Source organism: Ornithorhynchus anatinus, chromosome 7 (genome assembly GCF_004115215.2).
Source record: "Ornithorhynchus anatinus isolate Pmale09 chromosome 7, mOrnAna1.pri.v4, whole genome shotgun sequence".
In the NCBI taxonomy this organism is placed as follows: Eukaryota; Metazoa; Chordata; class Mammalia; order Monotremata; family Ornithorhynchidae; genus Ornithorhynchus; species Ornithorhynchus anatinus.
The window spans coordinates 61,935,966-61,952,957 of NC_041734.1; the positions used below are offsets into that span (position 1 = coordinate 61,935,966).

A 16,992-nucleotide genomic window follows, 5' to 3' on the forward strand; every position below is an offset into this window, starting at 1 on the left:
CCTGTCTCTGGCCCCTATGGTCTAAAGTTCACTTGAGTCCAAAGTCCACACAGGGACTGTGGATTTTTGTCATTCTACTAGACTTTTAGAACCTCTTCTCCATTCCCAAAAGCCTACTCCTAAAACCCTGCTAACCCTGCAATCCCTGATAACACGGACTGGTAGACTGGCCTACTGATCAGTCAAGACTGATGACAGCATTACCAGCCAATATATACAGTAATGGAATTCTGATAAGTGGGGTGTGCCGTAGGAATTAATTCGGTAGCTTGACCTCTGTCCATTCAGGTTCAGCTACCCAAGTTGGGTGGGAAGGGAGGAGGTGTTAATGATATAAGTGCTCCAAAGTACTGTCTTTTCCCAAATCCCAGATGATTCTCAAGCCTGGCTTTGAATCAGTCAAGATGTCCTCGCTGACCTAGAAATCATGACGCCAGCCTAGTAACCGAAACATCCTTGCCACGCAGGCTGCTTCTTTTCCATCACAGCTGCTCCTTGGCCCCTGACATTATGATTTCAATGCTGATTGTAAGGGCTTTTTTTTTTTTTTAAAGAACTATGTGGCAGGCACTGTACTGAGTGCTGGGGAAGACGCAAGGTAATCGGGTTGGACACAGTCCTAATCCCTCATGGGGCTCACAGTCTTGATTCTCATTTTACAGATGAGAACACTGAGGCACAGGCACATTAAGTGACTTGCCCAAGGTCATACAGCAGGCAAGAGGCAAAACTGGGATTATAACCCAGGTCCTCTGTCTCCCAGGCTTGTGCTCTTTCCACTAGACTACATTGCTTCTCTTGCTTCGGCACTGATAGGTGCAGAGGAGATGGAGAATGCATGAGGCATATCATTTTTCTATCCTTCAAGTTTGAACCTGAGAGGAAGACTTTTTTTAAAATGGTATTTAATAATTGTGGTATTTGTTAAAGGCTTACTATGCACCAGGCACTGTTCTAAGCACTGGGGTAGATATGATAATCGGGTTGGACAGGCAAATAACAAGGTAATCAAGTTGGACACGGTCTCTGTCCCACATGGGGCTCATAGTCTTAATCCCCATTTTACACATGTGGCAACTGAGGCCCAGAGTAGTGATGTGACTTGCCTACAGTCACATAGCAGACAAGTGGCGGAACCAGGATTAGAACCCAGGTCCCCCGACAACTAGGCCCATGCTCTATCCACTACTCCATGCTGCTTCCCCACTACCTTGTTTTGGAATATCCAGAATGTAGCCGTACAGAAATCCGGACAAAACTTTGATGAAAAATAGAAAACAAATTGCAAAAACTCAAAGAAGAAAATCTGATAAGGAAGAGAGGACTGGCAGGAAAAACAAGCATTTTAGATTTGGTTTTCCAAGGCCTTTCTTCAAACTAAAGCTCTAGGTCCTAAAATAATAATGACAGTATTTGTTATGCGTTTACTATGTGCCAAGTACTGTTCTAAGCATTGGGGGAGATACAAGTTATCCCAGGTTGTCCCATGTGGAGCTCAGAGTCTTAATCCCCATTTTACAGATGAGGTAACTGAGGCATAGAAGTGAAGTGACTTGCCCAAAGTCTCACAGCTGACAAGTGGCGGAGCCGGGATTAGAACCCACGACCGCTGACTCCCAAGCCCGGGCTCTTTCCACTAAGCCACGCTGCTTCTCAGCATCGTAAAATGCTATCAAGCTATCCTCAGCACTTCCAACTTTGCAGTAGGGCTAGAGAGAAAACAACATCTCTCTATTCTCATGGATCAACATGGAATTTTTTTTTTACGGTATTTGTTAAGTGCGTATTAGGTGCCAGGTACTGTACTTAAGGTAGGTACAAGCTAATCAGGTTGGACACAGTCCCTACCCCACTTATAGCTCACAGTCCTAATCTTCATTTTACAGATGATGTGCCTGAGACACAGAGAAGTTATCTCTTGCCCAAGGTCATACACCAGACAAGTGGTGGAGCCGGGATTAGAACCCAGGTTCTTCTGATTCCCAGACTCTATCCGCTGGGGCACGATGTTTTCTCAAATGAAATTAAATTACTGGGAAATTAAAGCCTTATTTACTAGTAGTAACCTATCAACTAAATATCAATGGTATTTATGGAGCACTTACTGCACACAAAGCACTGTACTAAGCGCTTGGGGAAGTACAGTTCAACAGAGTTGATAGATAGAATCGCTGCCCACATGGAGTGTGGTCTTCAGGAGGAGACAACAACGTAGATTAGGAATCGGGAAAATAGTAGAGCATGAGGATAGCTACATGGGTACTGTGGGACCAGGGTATTGAGTCGCTCAGTTTTCTTATACATAGGGGTAAGTTTCTTGATGAACACTGTGCACAGCTGCTTTACTTGACGTCACTTTACGTTCTGTCCCGATCGATATCTGCGCACTGTCAAAAACGTTTCCTCATTCCCTAACAGCATTCTATCTAAACTGCAAAATGAAAATAGTATTTATAATAATGACAACGGTACCTAGGCACTTATTATGTGCCAAGCACTGTTCTAAGTGCTGGGGTAGGTACAAACTAATCCAGGTTGGATTCAGTTCCCGTCCCACATGGGGCTCCGTTTCAGAAGGAGGGAGTAGGATTTAATCCCCATTTTACAGATGAGGGAACTGGGGCACAGAGAAGTTAAGTGGCTTGCCCAAGGTCACACAGCGGGCATGTGGCAGAGGCAGGATTAGAATCCAGTTCCTCCAACTCCCAGGCCCGTGCTCTTTCTATTAGGCCATGATGCCTTACTATTTATGGAAGAACTGAGAGTTTCTATACCTAATACATGATGAAATGGGAACAGAACAAATAGATAATGGATACATAATAAGGCCAACAAAAAAAACCAAAACACATCTATGAATTTTCCTCCTGGCTTCTATTACTGACTTATGGTGAAGCCCAAGACAAATTTCTTAAACTATGTTAAGGCCCACAACATAAGATCATTTCTACCTATGCTCTGTCTTGGATACTTCCCAGAGTAGACTATTAGCAAACAGCTGAGAGCTGACTGCACTCATAACTTTGGAAGTAATGTATATATTTATATTTTATAAAATTATAAAGCACGTAAATACTTAAGGGGGGCCAGAAAAAAATTCATATCAGGCTTTTAACTTTGTCTTTCACTCAGAGCCCCCTTGGTACTTAATTTGGGTGCTATTTTGAACCCCCGTTCTCATTTTAGACTAGAATTTAGAAGCAGGGAAGGTGCAAGCTCAGACGTTCAAGAGAATCTTGGGGGGTTCTGGTAGCCTGTTTTAACACACAATGATTTACGCTTCTCAAAAAGACTGTCTGGAAAACAGAGTACCTCGCCAAAAATCCCTCCAATTCCATCTTGGAGCCTAGATAGAGAGAACACCTTGATGCTGGACAACTTTTGCCCGGTACTATTAGAGAAGTGTTGCTTTTCGGGTTAGGGGAGCGACCTTTCTGTGCTCCTTCTCACCTATCTTCCTGAGAATTCTTTCCAGACCGCCTTTTATTCTTAGCTTCTCGAGGTGATGACCGGATTTTCTTGGCTGGAGGGGCTGAATCTCTTCCGTAATCCTCATCTAAAAAAGACAAACATTTATAAATCAAGCAGCCACGTTACAATCCAAATTACCATTACATATTCACTGAGACAGGTCTATAACACATCCCTTTGGGTCAGGCTATATCTCCACAATTTGGCATGGGACTGAATCCCCAAATAAATGGCTAAACAAGACTCAGGTCAATCAATGGCATTTACTGAGTGCTTACCGTGTCCGGAGCACTTTTCTAAGCACTTAAGAGAGGACAACACAACAGAGTTGGTAGACACTTTCCCTGGCCACAGGGAGCTTGCAAATCAATATTATCATGGTGATCTACCATCATATTCAGTAAGTTTGGGCAAACCACTGAAATCCCCAATATTAGAGATTCTGAGAAAGAATACATGATGACCCCAACGTCTTTGTTCCTGACCAAAAAGTTCAATGCTAAAAGAACCCTTCATTTTACTGTGAATAGTTCCAAATCACTCCCACAAGATAGGAAAGGTTTAATTGGGATTGTAACAGTGAATATTTTTAAAATCTCGAAACCACAAGAGCTTCAGCATTCATTCGATACCGACTAAGATGGGTCTTAAAAAATCCACAATAGTTCAATGAATACCCAAAAAACAACTTGGATTAAAGCACACCTTTTACAACCAAAAGACTAACAGGGGATGAAAAATAAAATTTCCTGGCAAGTCAAGACAGAATCTAATTTCATAGCAAGAGAGGGATACGGAATTAGCCACAAAAAAGGGCTTTTGGATGCTTGAAAACACACCAACTTACCAGCATCATCAGATTCTTGAAACTGTGAATAATCGACCACCTTCCTGTTTCTGTAGAAAAGGAGAATTAGCAATTAATTAGGGGCCAAAAGATGTCATGGTTTTTCAAGACGGCAAGAAAACTCAATGTCTGTGTCCCGAAGCTGAATTAGATCTACCTCCCTAAAAGTCATTTATCAAGCTCCCTAAAGAGATTCCTGAAGCGTGCATTTTAAATTAACCCTCTGGTGGCTGCTGCAAGATGTCACTATTCTAGCAGCCATTTCCTGGTGAGTTCCTAGGACACACAGCTTTATTGCCAAAACATACTTAACATGCTACCGTGGCCCAACATCTAGTTCTAAGTAGAACATGCAAGGGAACCCGCCCCCCCTTTACCTCCCCCATCCCCCCCACACCACCCGATCAGAATCTCTTCATCTGCTGCATGACAATAGAAAATGGCTAATGGGCTTGGCACTGCCAGAGGAGTGAGCAGGTTTGACAGAAATTATGTCAATCTGCAATGATCATCGAGCACTATTATATACCCTTCTCTCTTCAAACCACTTAACTGCTTATTTTTAAACCTCCTGCTACTCATCAGAAAACCTAATATATATTATGTAATTCGGATGAAACCTCTAAGGACATTTTCTTCTTTTGAGACACAAATTTTACACATGCTCCAAATCCCTTGCACTGGTTATTTCTAGACATGGGGCCCATTTGGAGGGGAAGAGCCCCAAACTCCAGTCCCTATGCTCCCCAGACAATGTGGAATTCCTCAAATGTCACTGCCTAATGAGCAACATGAACATATGAGATCTTAAGCCCGCGCCTTTATCCCAAGCAACAAATAGTTCCACACAGTGGGAAAGAAACAACAACAACAAAAAAACCTAACGGGTAAGGCAGAATGTTATAGCGACCATCTTAACAGGGGCAAAAGCAGACTTCTTCGCATACATAACCAAATCGGGTTGGACACAGTCCTGGCCCATGTGGGGCTCACAGTCTCAATCCCCATTTTGCAGATGAGGTAACTGAGGCCTAGAGAAGTGACGTGCCCAAGGTCACACGGCAGACAAGTGGTGGAGCCGGGATTAGAAGCCATGACTTCTGACTCCCAGGCATTGCTCTATCCACTCCACCATGCATATCACAGCACTCTATAAAGAATGAAGCCATGTAGGGGATAAGAAGTCCAATGCCCACAGCCTTCCAAAAAATCAAAGAAAACTACTTTTAATCAAACACTAGCTTTCTTCATGTTCATTACATATCGACTCTCTCCCAAAATAAACAATGTACCATCTCACCTGCACCAGACCCACTGGCTCGCCTCACTCCCAGCCCTGGAGGGGACGAGAGTCAACAAGAGACGTTACATGAGCCCCCAGAGCTGGAATCAAATCCTCCTTGAGAAGACTTGGTTCCCAAGCCTCTGCCCTGGAGCTCAGCAGTCGGACTCCATCAGAGAATATTCAAAAATCTGTGACTGTTTTAAATGGGGGCTTCCCCCCTTTGCCAAATCATCCCATTCGCCACAGACATATGTGGTGGCTGGATGCTAACCATGAAAAATGACACCTGCGGAAGTCTGGTTAATAATTAATCTAGAGGCACAGATTAAAAAAAAACCCTACTTAAACCAGATTCCAATGCATCATCTTTAAAATAAGACACTGTTAAAATTGGACGATTTCATGTTGATCACACACAAAAAAAATCTTAACTGTGTCCCAGGATCCTTAAGCTGTTAAGGCAACCAATTACCAATGCTCTGCTTTGCCTGCCATCTGTATTTAAAGTTTAAAATTCCTCCTCTTTATTTATATAAAGCACTTGAATATTAGCATCCAAAATGCTTGCTTCCCAGAACAGTCTTAGATAGAGGAAGCCCAGTAATTAGTCTAATTATTTCTGCCGCACACCAACAGAACAAAATTGAATGGAAAGACTTCATTATAATCTCTGCAGTGGGTATTTTTTTCTTCCCTTTTTTATGGTTCTTGTTAAGTGCTTACTATGTTCCAGGCACTGTACTACACACATGGGTAGACACAAGATAATCACATTGGATATGGTCCTTGTCCCACAAGGAGCTCACTGTCTAAGTAGGAGGGAGTAGGTTTTAATTCCCATTTTCCAGATAAGGTAACTGAGGCACAGAGAAGTGAAGTGACTTGCCGATGGTCACACAAACATCTAGCAGAGCGGGGATTAGAACCCAGGTCCTCTGACTCCCCAGGCCCCTGCTCTTTCCACTCGGCCACAGTGCTTCCCAGGGAAGGTGATAAGGCAGACGGCTGTCCCATGCTCCTCCTTCCAATTCTAATTTAGACATGATGATCAATACAAACCTGGGAAGATGCCTTGAGGGGAACTATTGGAAACACGATCAAGAAATGGAAGGAAAAAAAAAAAGTCAACAAGACACCCAAGGCCTCCAATGTCCCTGACTGTGGCGGTAAAGGAAGTCTCTGAGGAATTTTCCCTTAATATGAGAGTCGTTTTCTTCTTTAAAGATAACCAGGAGCTCCTGAGCCTACCAACAATCCAAGACAATGAATTACCTTCACACTTCACTGCCTTAACGAGCAAGATGTAAATTGTCTAATAAGCCCTTTATAAGAAACAGGTTCGGTCCCTAGTAGCATCTTAGAATATTCATATTAGCGGAGCATAATGCTACAAGGTAATTTAAACAAAAAGTTAAGGTCGCTAAAATATTAATGAAATTTTAGAATTTTCTCCCATCCAAACATTAAAGCCAACACATTAGGCTAATATGCCAATCCCTGCTGTGCTCTCATTACCTTGTGGAGAGGAGGAATATTGATTTCTTTAGAAAGAGTCAGGGAAAATAAATATAGTTGTCCTTCATGCTCAAAGGAGACACCACTGCCAACGAAAATCAACCGTGGTGTGTGTGTGTGTGTATTCGGGGATGGGGGGAGGTGATGAGGGTCCCACAGTGCAGACCTCACCCACTCACACACACAAAGACTGTCCTCTGCTACCCTGTCACATCTGTTGTCAGTGCCTGGTTCTGCGCTCCCTTCTGTGAAGACATCATTACCAAACTATAGTCAAAGTTTCCCACAGGTGGCCATTATCCCCACATACCCAAATCAGACAATAGAAACGAGGACCCGAAAACAAGGGGGAGATCAGGGAACCTAAAGGAGGGAACCCAGCTGAACATACAAAAAAAAATCACTTAGCTCTTGGAAGCGTACAATAAACAGCTCGCTGTGGGCAGGGAATCTCAATGTTTACTGTTGTATTTCATTCATTCAATAGTATTTATTGAGCGCTTACTATGTGCAGAGCACTGTACTAAGCGCTTGGGATGAACAAGTCGGCAACAGATAGAGACAGTCCCTGCCGTTTGACGGGCTTTGTACTTTCCCAAGCATTTAGTACAGTCTTCCGCACACAGAAAGTGCTCGATAAATACGACTGAATGAACTGAATGACTGGAGGTGGTAGTCACGATCCCTGCCCACAAGGAGCTTGTGGTCTAGAGAACACAGGCTTCGTCCAGAGGTGGGGAAAGGGCGGGCCATACGCTCATTATGCTCCCCAAAAGCGGGTGAGATTGAGGCTCTTCAAACAGCTGCTGCTGTATGGCTCTTCCTCCACAGCTCTCTCTTTGGGACTGCAGTCAACAACAGTTGCTCAAACAGATAAGGGGCACAAACCAGGAGGCTGCGCTGCCAACTTTTGCTTTACACCATCTTTTTTTATGCTATTTAAGGACTTACTTTGTGCCAGGCACTGTACTAAGCACTGGGTGGATACAGGCAAATCGTGTTGGACACGGTCCCTGTCCCACATGGGGCTTACAGTCTAAATCCCCATTCTACAGATGAGGTAACTGAGACCTAGTGAAGTGGCTCGCCCAAGGTCACAGAGCAGACACGTGGCGGAGCCGGAATTAGAATCCATAACCTTCTGACTCCCGGGCCCTTGCTCTATCCACTAGGCCATGGCACGTCTGGACTGCCATCATGGTAGAAGCCTGGCCTCTGGGGAGCAGGCACTTGATAAGATAATCAGGTTGGACACAGTCCCTGACCCACAAGCAGCTCAATGCTTAAGTAGGAGGGGGCTGGGTTTAATGCCCATTTTACAGATAAGGTAACTGAGGCACAGAAGATGAGTCTGGGGAGGATGAACCTTGCCCCTTTGTGACAAAATAAATGCAGTTGGTGGTGAGGCATTGTGTCAGCATCCCCCTTCAAGAAGGCCCCAGTGTGACTAGGAGACAATCAGCTACTGATTAAACCTGAAGGCCTTTGGGGGGGGGGGATCCTGGCAGTACAGGACCTATTGCCATTCACTGTGTGGCACGGAGCCTGTCTGCAAAAGCCACCTTTAGCCTGCAAATGGATCTATACCCTTTAAGCACTTGATATTCATCCTGCCCTCAGCTCCACATCACCTATGCATAAATCCCAAATTGATTTTGAAATCTGTCTCCCTCTCTAGATGTAAGCTCCTTGAGGGGAGGGAATATGGCTACCAAACTCTCCTCCTCCCAAGAGCTTAAGCAGTTAAATATCGATTGATTGATTGACTGAAGGCTTCTTGTGGGCGGGAACTGGGTCTACCAACTCCTTATATTCTCTCTCAAGCATCTCTCATAGTGTTCTGCACAAAGTAAGCACTCAATAAGTACCACTGATTGACTTGGAAAGCTCCTTGAGGCCGGAGATCATATCTATCAACTCTGTTTGCACTTCATCAAATGCTTGGTTTGGTGCCCTGCAGAATAAGTCTTCAAAAGGGATTGGGGCTTAAGATGGAGGCAGGTAAGATGATCTCTGGGTTGAAAGATCTTGAAGATTCGGGTCACAGATGCCTACCTCCACTGCCAACCAAGGGTCTGGTTGCTAGAGGAAAGTCAGGAGGTGACCTAAGGACAAGGCATCCACTGTGGCTGTGGAAGGTGAAGGGTCTCCCTCCCTGATCCTTCTGGGCTCCTAAGTGCCATACGCTTGCCGGAAGATCCGGAATCCTGCTGTCTGGCTGAACCGCTGCCGCTGCCCAGGGGTCTAGGCTTCGGTGAAATTCATCACCTGAGACGGAACCAGTCGGACCTCAGGAGACCCGAGTCAAAATCCAATTTTGGAGCAGAATCATGGCATGCTCCATATCCTGCAGGGCAGGTGATTGGCCCAGACCAAGGAAGCGTACAGCTTCGGGTGCCTGCAACAAGCCCCGGAAGCTGCTGGGTGCTTTGGGAAAATGCACAGGGCAGGCGAGTCAGAAGTACTAACTGCCCATTTGGAAACAGAACCTGCCGACGTTCAGCTAAGACACTGATATGCAGATGAGCATCCTCCAGGACGAGGACATTCAGCAGTATTCCAGGGCAACCGGGGAGAAGATACTTCTTCAAGAACTCCAAATTATCTGGCTTTGCACAAGTCCTGTTCTCTAAATCGGACCAGCCGCCACCCAAACTCCTTGGTGATAACGAAGAATCTGGAACAGCATTTCTGGCCCCTATCAAAAAGCAAGGGCGGCCTTCATTGAGCCTTTCTGAAACAGAGCCCGGGGCTTCTAAAGAAAAGCCCCCACAGGCGTCACTTGGAAGGGGCAGCTTTAAGCAGACCTCAGGGGAGACGCCGCCTGCAAATTATTATAGATGTGAATGGAGAGAAGCGATACCCGGAGCCCAGCGATGACTAAGCCAGGCCAGAAAACAAGCCCCTGCCACCAGATGGGATGCTCTCCGGTGGTGGGCTAGGTGGCGACACGTGGCTGATTGCTAAAAGCCCTGCTGGAAATCTTGCTGACCCTGCTAGATCACTGGACTCATTCCCTGGCCCCTTGGCCCTTTCTATCTGCTGCCCATTTGGGATAGTCTTTGTACGTTTGCCTGATGGTTCCGGTAGCACCCACCTGACTAGGCTCTTGTTCCCTGCCACAGCACTGGTCAGTCCATCGTATTTATTTAGTGCTTATTGTGTGCTGAGCACTGTACTAAGCGCTTGGGAGTGTACAATATAACAGACACATTACCTGCCCACAAGGTGCATTCTGAATGCAGCCCTCTAAGAACTCTTCGGGGAAGGAAATAAGATGTCTAGGGAACGACATATTCTTTCCTCCAAGTGCTTGACTCAGGAGATGATCGGCTCGACACCCTCTCCAAAAAAATCTCATACACCTCCAAGTTATGATTTCCCACCCTGGCTTGTGGGGCACCCAGTAAATTAAACTCCTATCAATCAAGTTCTCATAATATCCCGACTGCATTACTGCATCAGTTTCCTCTCTGATCTCCCATCCTCTTGTCTCTCCCCACTCCAGTCTATATTTCATTCTGCCGTTCCGATTATCTTTCTGCAGGAACACTCTGGGCATGTCACTCCCCTCCTCAAAATCCTTCAGTGGTCGCCTTTCAACCTTCACATGTAACAAAAACTCCTCACTCCTGGCTTCAAAACTCTCCATCACCTAGCCCCCTCCTACTTCACCTCCCCTCTCTCCTTCTACAGCCCACCCCTACACTCTGCTCCTCTGCCACTAACCTCCTCACGGTCCCTCGTTCACGCCTGTCCTGCCCTCGACCCGTGGCCCACGTCCTACCGCTGTCCTGGAATGCCCTCCTTCCTCATATCCGCCAAACTCTCTTCCCCTCTTCAGAGCCCTACTGAGAGCTCACCTCCTCCAGGAGGCCTTCCCAGACTGAGCCCTCCTTTTCCCTCTGCCCCTCCTTGCCTCCCCGTTTCCCCTATTCCCTCTCTGTTCTCCCCCATTCCCCAGAGCACTTGTGTATATTTGTGTATATTTTTATTACTCTATTTTATTAATGATATATATATATCTACGATTCTATTTATCTTGATGGTACTGATGCCTACTTGTTTTGTTTGGTCTGCCTCCCCCTTTTAGACTGTGAGCCCGTTGTTGGGCAGTGATTGTCTCTGTTGCCGAACTGTACATTCCAAGCGCTCAATACAGTGCTTGGCACACAGTAAGTACTCAATAAATACGATTGAATAAATCAATCAAATCATATTTATTAAGCACTTACAGTGTGTAGAGAGTGCAACAGAGTTGGAGAACACATTCCCTGCCCACAGTAAACTTATAAATGCCGAGAAGCAATAGCCATGAAAGCGCTGATGGTCATGGCCTTGACTGTCCTTATCTGGTATGTGCTGACTTTAACAAAAGTGTCCTGCATGACTTGAAAGTCCTCATCTGGTAGAACGCACAAATTGTCTCTGATGGCATCCAGAATTTTCTGCTGAAATTCTAACAGGGAGGTCAAACACAGGTGGTTCCGGCTTCAGAATTGCAAGCATGAAACTTGCTGAGCTCCTGGGTCAATACGCTGGAGATGAGGTCATGAGGGCGAGTGATTACGTTCCCATGAGGGTGGACGTTAATTCCCAAACAAATCAATGGCATTTATTGAATACTTACTTTTGTGCAGAGCACCATGACTAAACGCTGGGAGAGCGCAATATATCGGAGTTGGTGGATGCGTTCCCTGCCCACAAGCAACGAGCAGACTAACTAGGAAGGAAATAAACCCTCTGCTGGGAGATGTGACCACAAAAGGAGAAAGCAGCAAGCTCAAAATGGGAGAAGGGATGCAAGCTCCAGGGTTCCTATTCTTGCCGGCTCCATCTTCAGGATAAAGCTCATAAAGTAGCCAGTCCCAAGACAGAGATGTCTCCTTACCAAAATGACATGAAAATCTCTTCCCCATGCCCCAGGGAGGGATTCTAAGTCACGAGCAATACTCTAAGCTCCTGTTTCATTCTGTTTCTTTGAAAGATCCGCCTCAGAGAAGCAGTGTACGTAGTGGATAGAGCATGGGCCTGGGAGTTAGAAGGTCCTGGGTTCTAGTCCCAGCTTCACCACGTGTCTGCTGTGTGACCTTGGGCAAGTCACTTAGCTGCTTTGGGTCTCAATCACCTCATCTGTAAAATATAATGTGAGCCCCTGTGGGACAGCAACTGCATCCAACCCAATTTGCTTGTATCTATCCCAGTGCTTAGTACAGTGCCTGGCACATAATAAGTGCTTAACAAAAAACATCATCATCATTACTAATAATCCAAGTACCAAGGAGGCCACTGTGAGATGGACGGCAGGGACAGTTTGGCCCTTACCCTGGAAAATGACAACTAAATAACTTCCCTGGGGAGGTAACACCCTGCCCCTTCCAGCTTGGGGTTGGAGGGGTTGAGTGGGGTCGGAGAGGGGCTGTCAAGGTAAGGGGCCGCCACTGGTCTAAAAGAGAAGGCTGGCGCCTGGCAGACTTTAATCAATCAATGGCATTTATTGCCACTATGTGCAGAGCGCTTGAGTACAGTTAAGGAGCGGGAACCATGTCAAAGGGAAAGTGGAGGGTAGACCTTCCATCACTCTTTAGCTCACCTGAAGCAAGTCTGAGGACTTCACAGCAGGAGGGGATCTGAGGGTAGAGGGGAGGCCTCCCTAGCTGTAGTTATGGTATTTATGAAGCACTTTCTGTGCATGCAGTGCTGCCAGAGAGTCCACAGCTGGGAACTAGAACCACAGATCCCCATTCTTCTAGGGCCATTTTTCTTTTAATGGTATCTCAAGCACTTTGTGCCAGGCACTATTATAAGCGCTGGGGTAGATACACATTAACTACATTGGACAGTCCATGACCCAGGAGTGGTTCACCGTCTTACTCCCCATTTTACAGATGAGGTAACTGAGGCATAGGAATGAAGTGACTTGCCTCAGGTCACACAACAGACAAGTGGGATGGGGCAGAGCCTAACTTCTTCCTGGCTAGGCTGTCTGTCGCCCAGGGACCCGAGCTAGCATCTCCAAGCTTCACTATGAACCATGGGGTATCGGAAGCGGCTACCAGAGGAAGCATCTAGTGTGGCCCCTTACCCATCCTCGGAGAAACACCCTGTCTCACTGGTTCCAGTCAACGGAGAAACTGGCAGGCCCCAGGAGGCCAGGCGAGTGGATTCTCCCCAGAACAGTAGGAGCTGAAGCCACCCATTTTGGAGAGAGGATCTGACAGGAGGATGAACTTCCTAGGAAGCCCACCAAAATGTCTGGTCTACATTCAGTTCTCCTCTAATTCAGTGGGGATGCATCCTTGAGAGACTCCATGTTAAAACCTGCCTTAGAATACACGCATAATGGCCAACTGTTTCCTAAGATGCATCCTGCTCTAACCAGATATATGTTCACTCTCAGGGATTTGGGGAATGGCCTTCTGACAGGACTCTGTGCAACCCAGATAGGGACGACACAAGGGAGGAAGAAACCAAATACATTTCCACTGTCACATCACTCTGTACCGTATACTACTCTCAGAGCATGAACAGTGACTTTCACAGAGAATGTGTTAATTGCTCCACATCCTACTTGGAACTGGATTCCGAAAAGCCCAATTTCCACACTGATGAATAAAACTGCTTCTAGCCTAAATTTATAGAACTTCTGCAAATTCACACCTTGAGCTAAGACCCACACGACATCCATAAGATTTCTGTGCATCTTTCCAGGCTCACCGTTTTCCCCTTCACCTTCCAGGTCCCATGTTCACGTTCATATGTTCTTATAAATACAACTTTTATTTCCCAGTGTTTCCCTATGGGGTGTGCATTGCATTTTTTTTTTTCAAATGGATCCATTTGAATCTGTTTTCCTAATGGCATGCCTGGGCCCAAGTGTTCCCTGTGATCCTTTCTGGCTCAGGTTTGGACCTGATTGTGAAGAAAGTATTTCGGTGAATCTCCATCTTTTGGTAGTGTGTATTTATGTTTTGGGAATCTTTTTTTTCAATTTCTTTTATTTAAAACTCTGTGTGAGGTCTGCCGTCAACATTTCTCTCCCCTGGCCTGTCCTACTCCCCACCCCCCACTACTTTTGGGGGTGGGGGGAAGTTGGGGGTAACCTGAAACAGACGTTGCAGTCACCTGGTTTCCCTGAGCATTTTTTCCTCTCCCTCCTGGCCCCCCACCCTTGAGGTTGCTGCAGTCAGGAGTTCCTGGACTCTGCCATCCCATCCCAGCTCCTAACAGCTACAAAGTGCTGCAGTGCCCAGGCTCCCAGGTAAGTCCATCTTCCCAACCTCCACCGTGACCTGCAACCTCCGGCTCCCCTCTTCCGAACCCTCCTTGCTTCAGCTGCTAATAGGGGCACTAAATTCCTGGTCTTCTCACTCTCTAGACTGTTAGCTCATTGTGGGCAGGGAACATGTCTATTGTTATACTGTATTACTACTAATAATAATCGTATTTGATAAATGCTATGTGTCAAGCACTGTTCTAAGCGCTGGGGCAGATACAAGGTAATCAGGTTGTCTCATGAAGGGCTCACATACTTAATCCCCCTTTTACAGACGTGGGAACTGAGGCACAGAGAAGTGAAATGATTTGCCCAAGCCCACACTCCAGACAAGTTGTGGAGCCGGGATTCTAACCCGCATCTTCTGACTCCCAAGCCCGGGCTCTTACCAATAAGCCATGCAGCGCTTAGTACAGTGCTCTACACACAGTAAATACTCAATAAATACTACTGAATGAATGAATCCCCAATGATATGCATGCTGAATCAAGATTTACCTTTTATTTTCCCCTTTAGGCCATCAACTTGATATAATTCCCCCTCACGTCATCAATTCTGTGTATTCAAAGGATTTTTAGAGCCATTGAAGAATATTAAGCCTTACTATAGCAGTTCTTCTCTTTAGTTTTTATTATAAAAAATGTAATAATGGTATTTGTTAAATGCTTATTGGTGCTTCACCCTGTGCCAAGCATTGGGAAAATACAAAATAATCACATTGGACGCAGTCTTTATCCCACACTGAACACACCATCTTCCAGCTTCCCTATCATCTGGGATGTGCTTTTCTTAATGCAAAGCGATTCCATCGACGCCTTCAAAAAAGATTCTTCAATGCTATGTGGAAATACACGAGATATATCTGTCCCTCTCCTACAACATAGGAGTTGACAACCTCAAGTTACACCCTGGGTCCAAAGCCTACGGACAACTGTTTCTTCCGGCACTGCGGCCCACTGCATCCATCCATCTGCTCGCTCCGTGCAGGGCGTCGTACTAAGTGCCAGACACTAGAACTTCCCCAAATTCTGCCGTCTAGTTCTTACCAAAATGTGGAGTGAAAACCAAATGTTCTCAGAGAACTGACTGCTCTCCAGTGCACTTAAAGATGGCGGAGAGGGAGGGGGAGAGCGTGTTATCCTTCTTATTTAGAGAAGACGTCATTGACGACGAGCTGAAATGGCCGCTCGCAGGACTAAGCAGACCCGACTACACTACGTAGTCACGGATCAGTCCTCGTGTTGCTGACCAGTTGGCAGCATCTGGTTCAGTTCTCATTCTTGAGCCACTGCTCCAGAGGGAACACCCTTCCGGACGATGAAGCGTCTACCCCACAGCTCTGGAATCTGTCCGTCAGGAAGGCTATGCTCATTTAGTACTGCGATATTGACTTTGTCCACACCTGACACCCTCACAAGCAATAAAAGTTACTGTTTTAAGCAATGACCTCTCACTGTCGTATATCTTTGATACGGTGGGGTTTTTTTTAGCGTGAGAACTGCTCTAAAGCTTTGCAGCACAGGAGAAGAGAGTCTTCTGGTGAGATCGAGAGTCAGTTCTGGAATTTGTTAAGGGTTTACTATGTGCTGAGCACTTTACTCAGTGCTGGGGTATATACAAGATAATCAGATCCCACATGGGGCTCACAGTCTAAGTAGGAGGGAGAATAGGCTCCCGGCTCCACCACGTGTCTTCTGTGTGAACTTGGGCATGTCTCTTCACTTCAATGTGCCTCAGTTACCTCCTTTGTAAAATGGGGATTAAGACTGTGGGCCCCATATGGGACAGGGACTGTGTCCAATCTGATTTAGTTGGTATCTTCCCCAGTGCTTAGAACAGTACCTGGCACACAGGAAGTACTTAAATGCCCTCCCCCCAATCCCACACACACCAAAAAAGTACTGAATTTTCATTTTGCAGATGCGGGAACTGAGACGCACAGAGAAAGGGACTTGCACAAGGTCACAGCAAGTCAGTGGAAGAGCCAAGATTAGAACCCAGATTCTCAGACCCCACCCCAGGTCTGTGCTCTTTCCACCAGACCACGCTGCTTGTCGTGGTGAAGACAGCAATTGTTTAGACAAACCTAGAATCCCCATCCTCGTATTACCCGGGCATTTCCAAATGGCGGCTGCTTCCTCTTCATAAAGCAGATAACTAATACCCCGAACCAGTTATATGAGAAAGACTATTTTTTTTTTTTTTTGAGTAGGCAAGGGCTTTTCCACCACCGCCAAACTGATTAACCCAACATTCTAACAAGTGAAATCCAGAACAATCAATCGATGGTATTTATTGAGTGTTTACTGGGGACAGAGCACTGTACTAAGCGCTTAACTGTAATGGCATGGAAGGTCAACTGCCAATGCTCCCAAGGGCTTAGTTCCACGGGTGACCCCAGTACTCACCCAATACCATTCCTCCTCTTAGTGTTTCACGCCACCCCTTCACAATTACACATAATTATCCAAATTTTTTGGATCCAGCGGGACCAGCCCTCCCCTCCCGGAATCTGGAACTCTGTTTGTCCGACCATTTTGCCTTGCCCATCTCTTGTTTGCTCACAGCTGACATTACTGGAAATTCAGTACCTGCTGC

The 16,992-nt window shown here is 45.9% G+C and overlaps 1 protein-coding gene across 4 annotated transcripts in view; it reads right to left on the minus strand.

Moving 5' to 3' along the window:
* NUCKS1 (nuclear casein kinase and cyclin dependent kinase substrate 1) overlaps positions 1-16,992 on the minus strand; it is a 46,284-nt gene that overhangs the window by 15,533 nt on the left and 13,759 nt on the right. For all 4 annotated transcript variants that reach the window (XM_029069507.2, XM_039912628.1, XM_029069509.2 and 1 more), the window contains exons 2-3: positions 4,319-4,368; positions 3,451-3,556 (exon numbers count right to left, since the gene is read on the minus strand). In XM_029069507.2, coding sequence (XP_028925340.1) covers positions 3,451-3,556; positions 4,319-4,368 — 156 coding nt within the window. The remainder of the gene's footprint in view (positions 1-3,450; positions 3,557-4,318; positions 4,369-16,992) is intronic.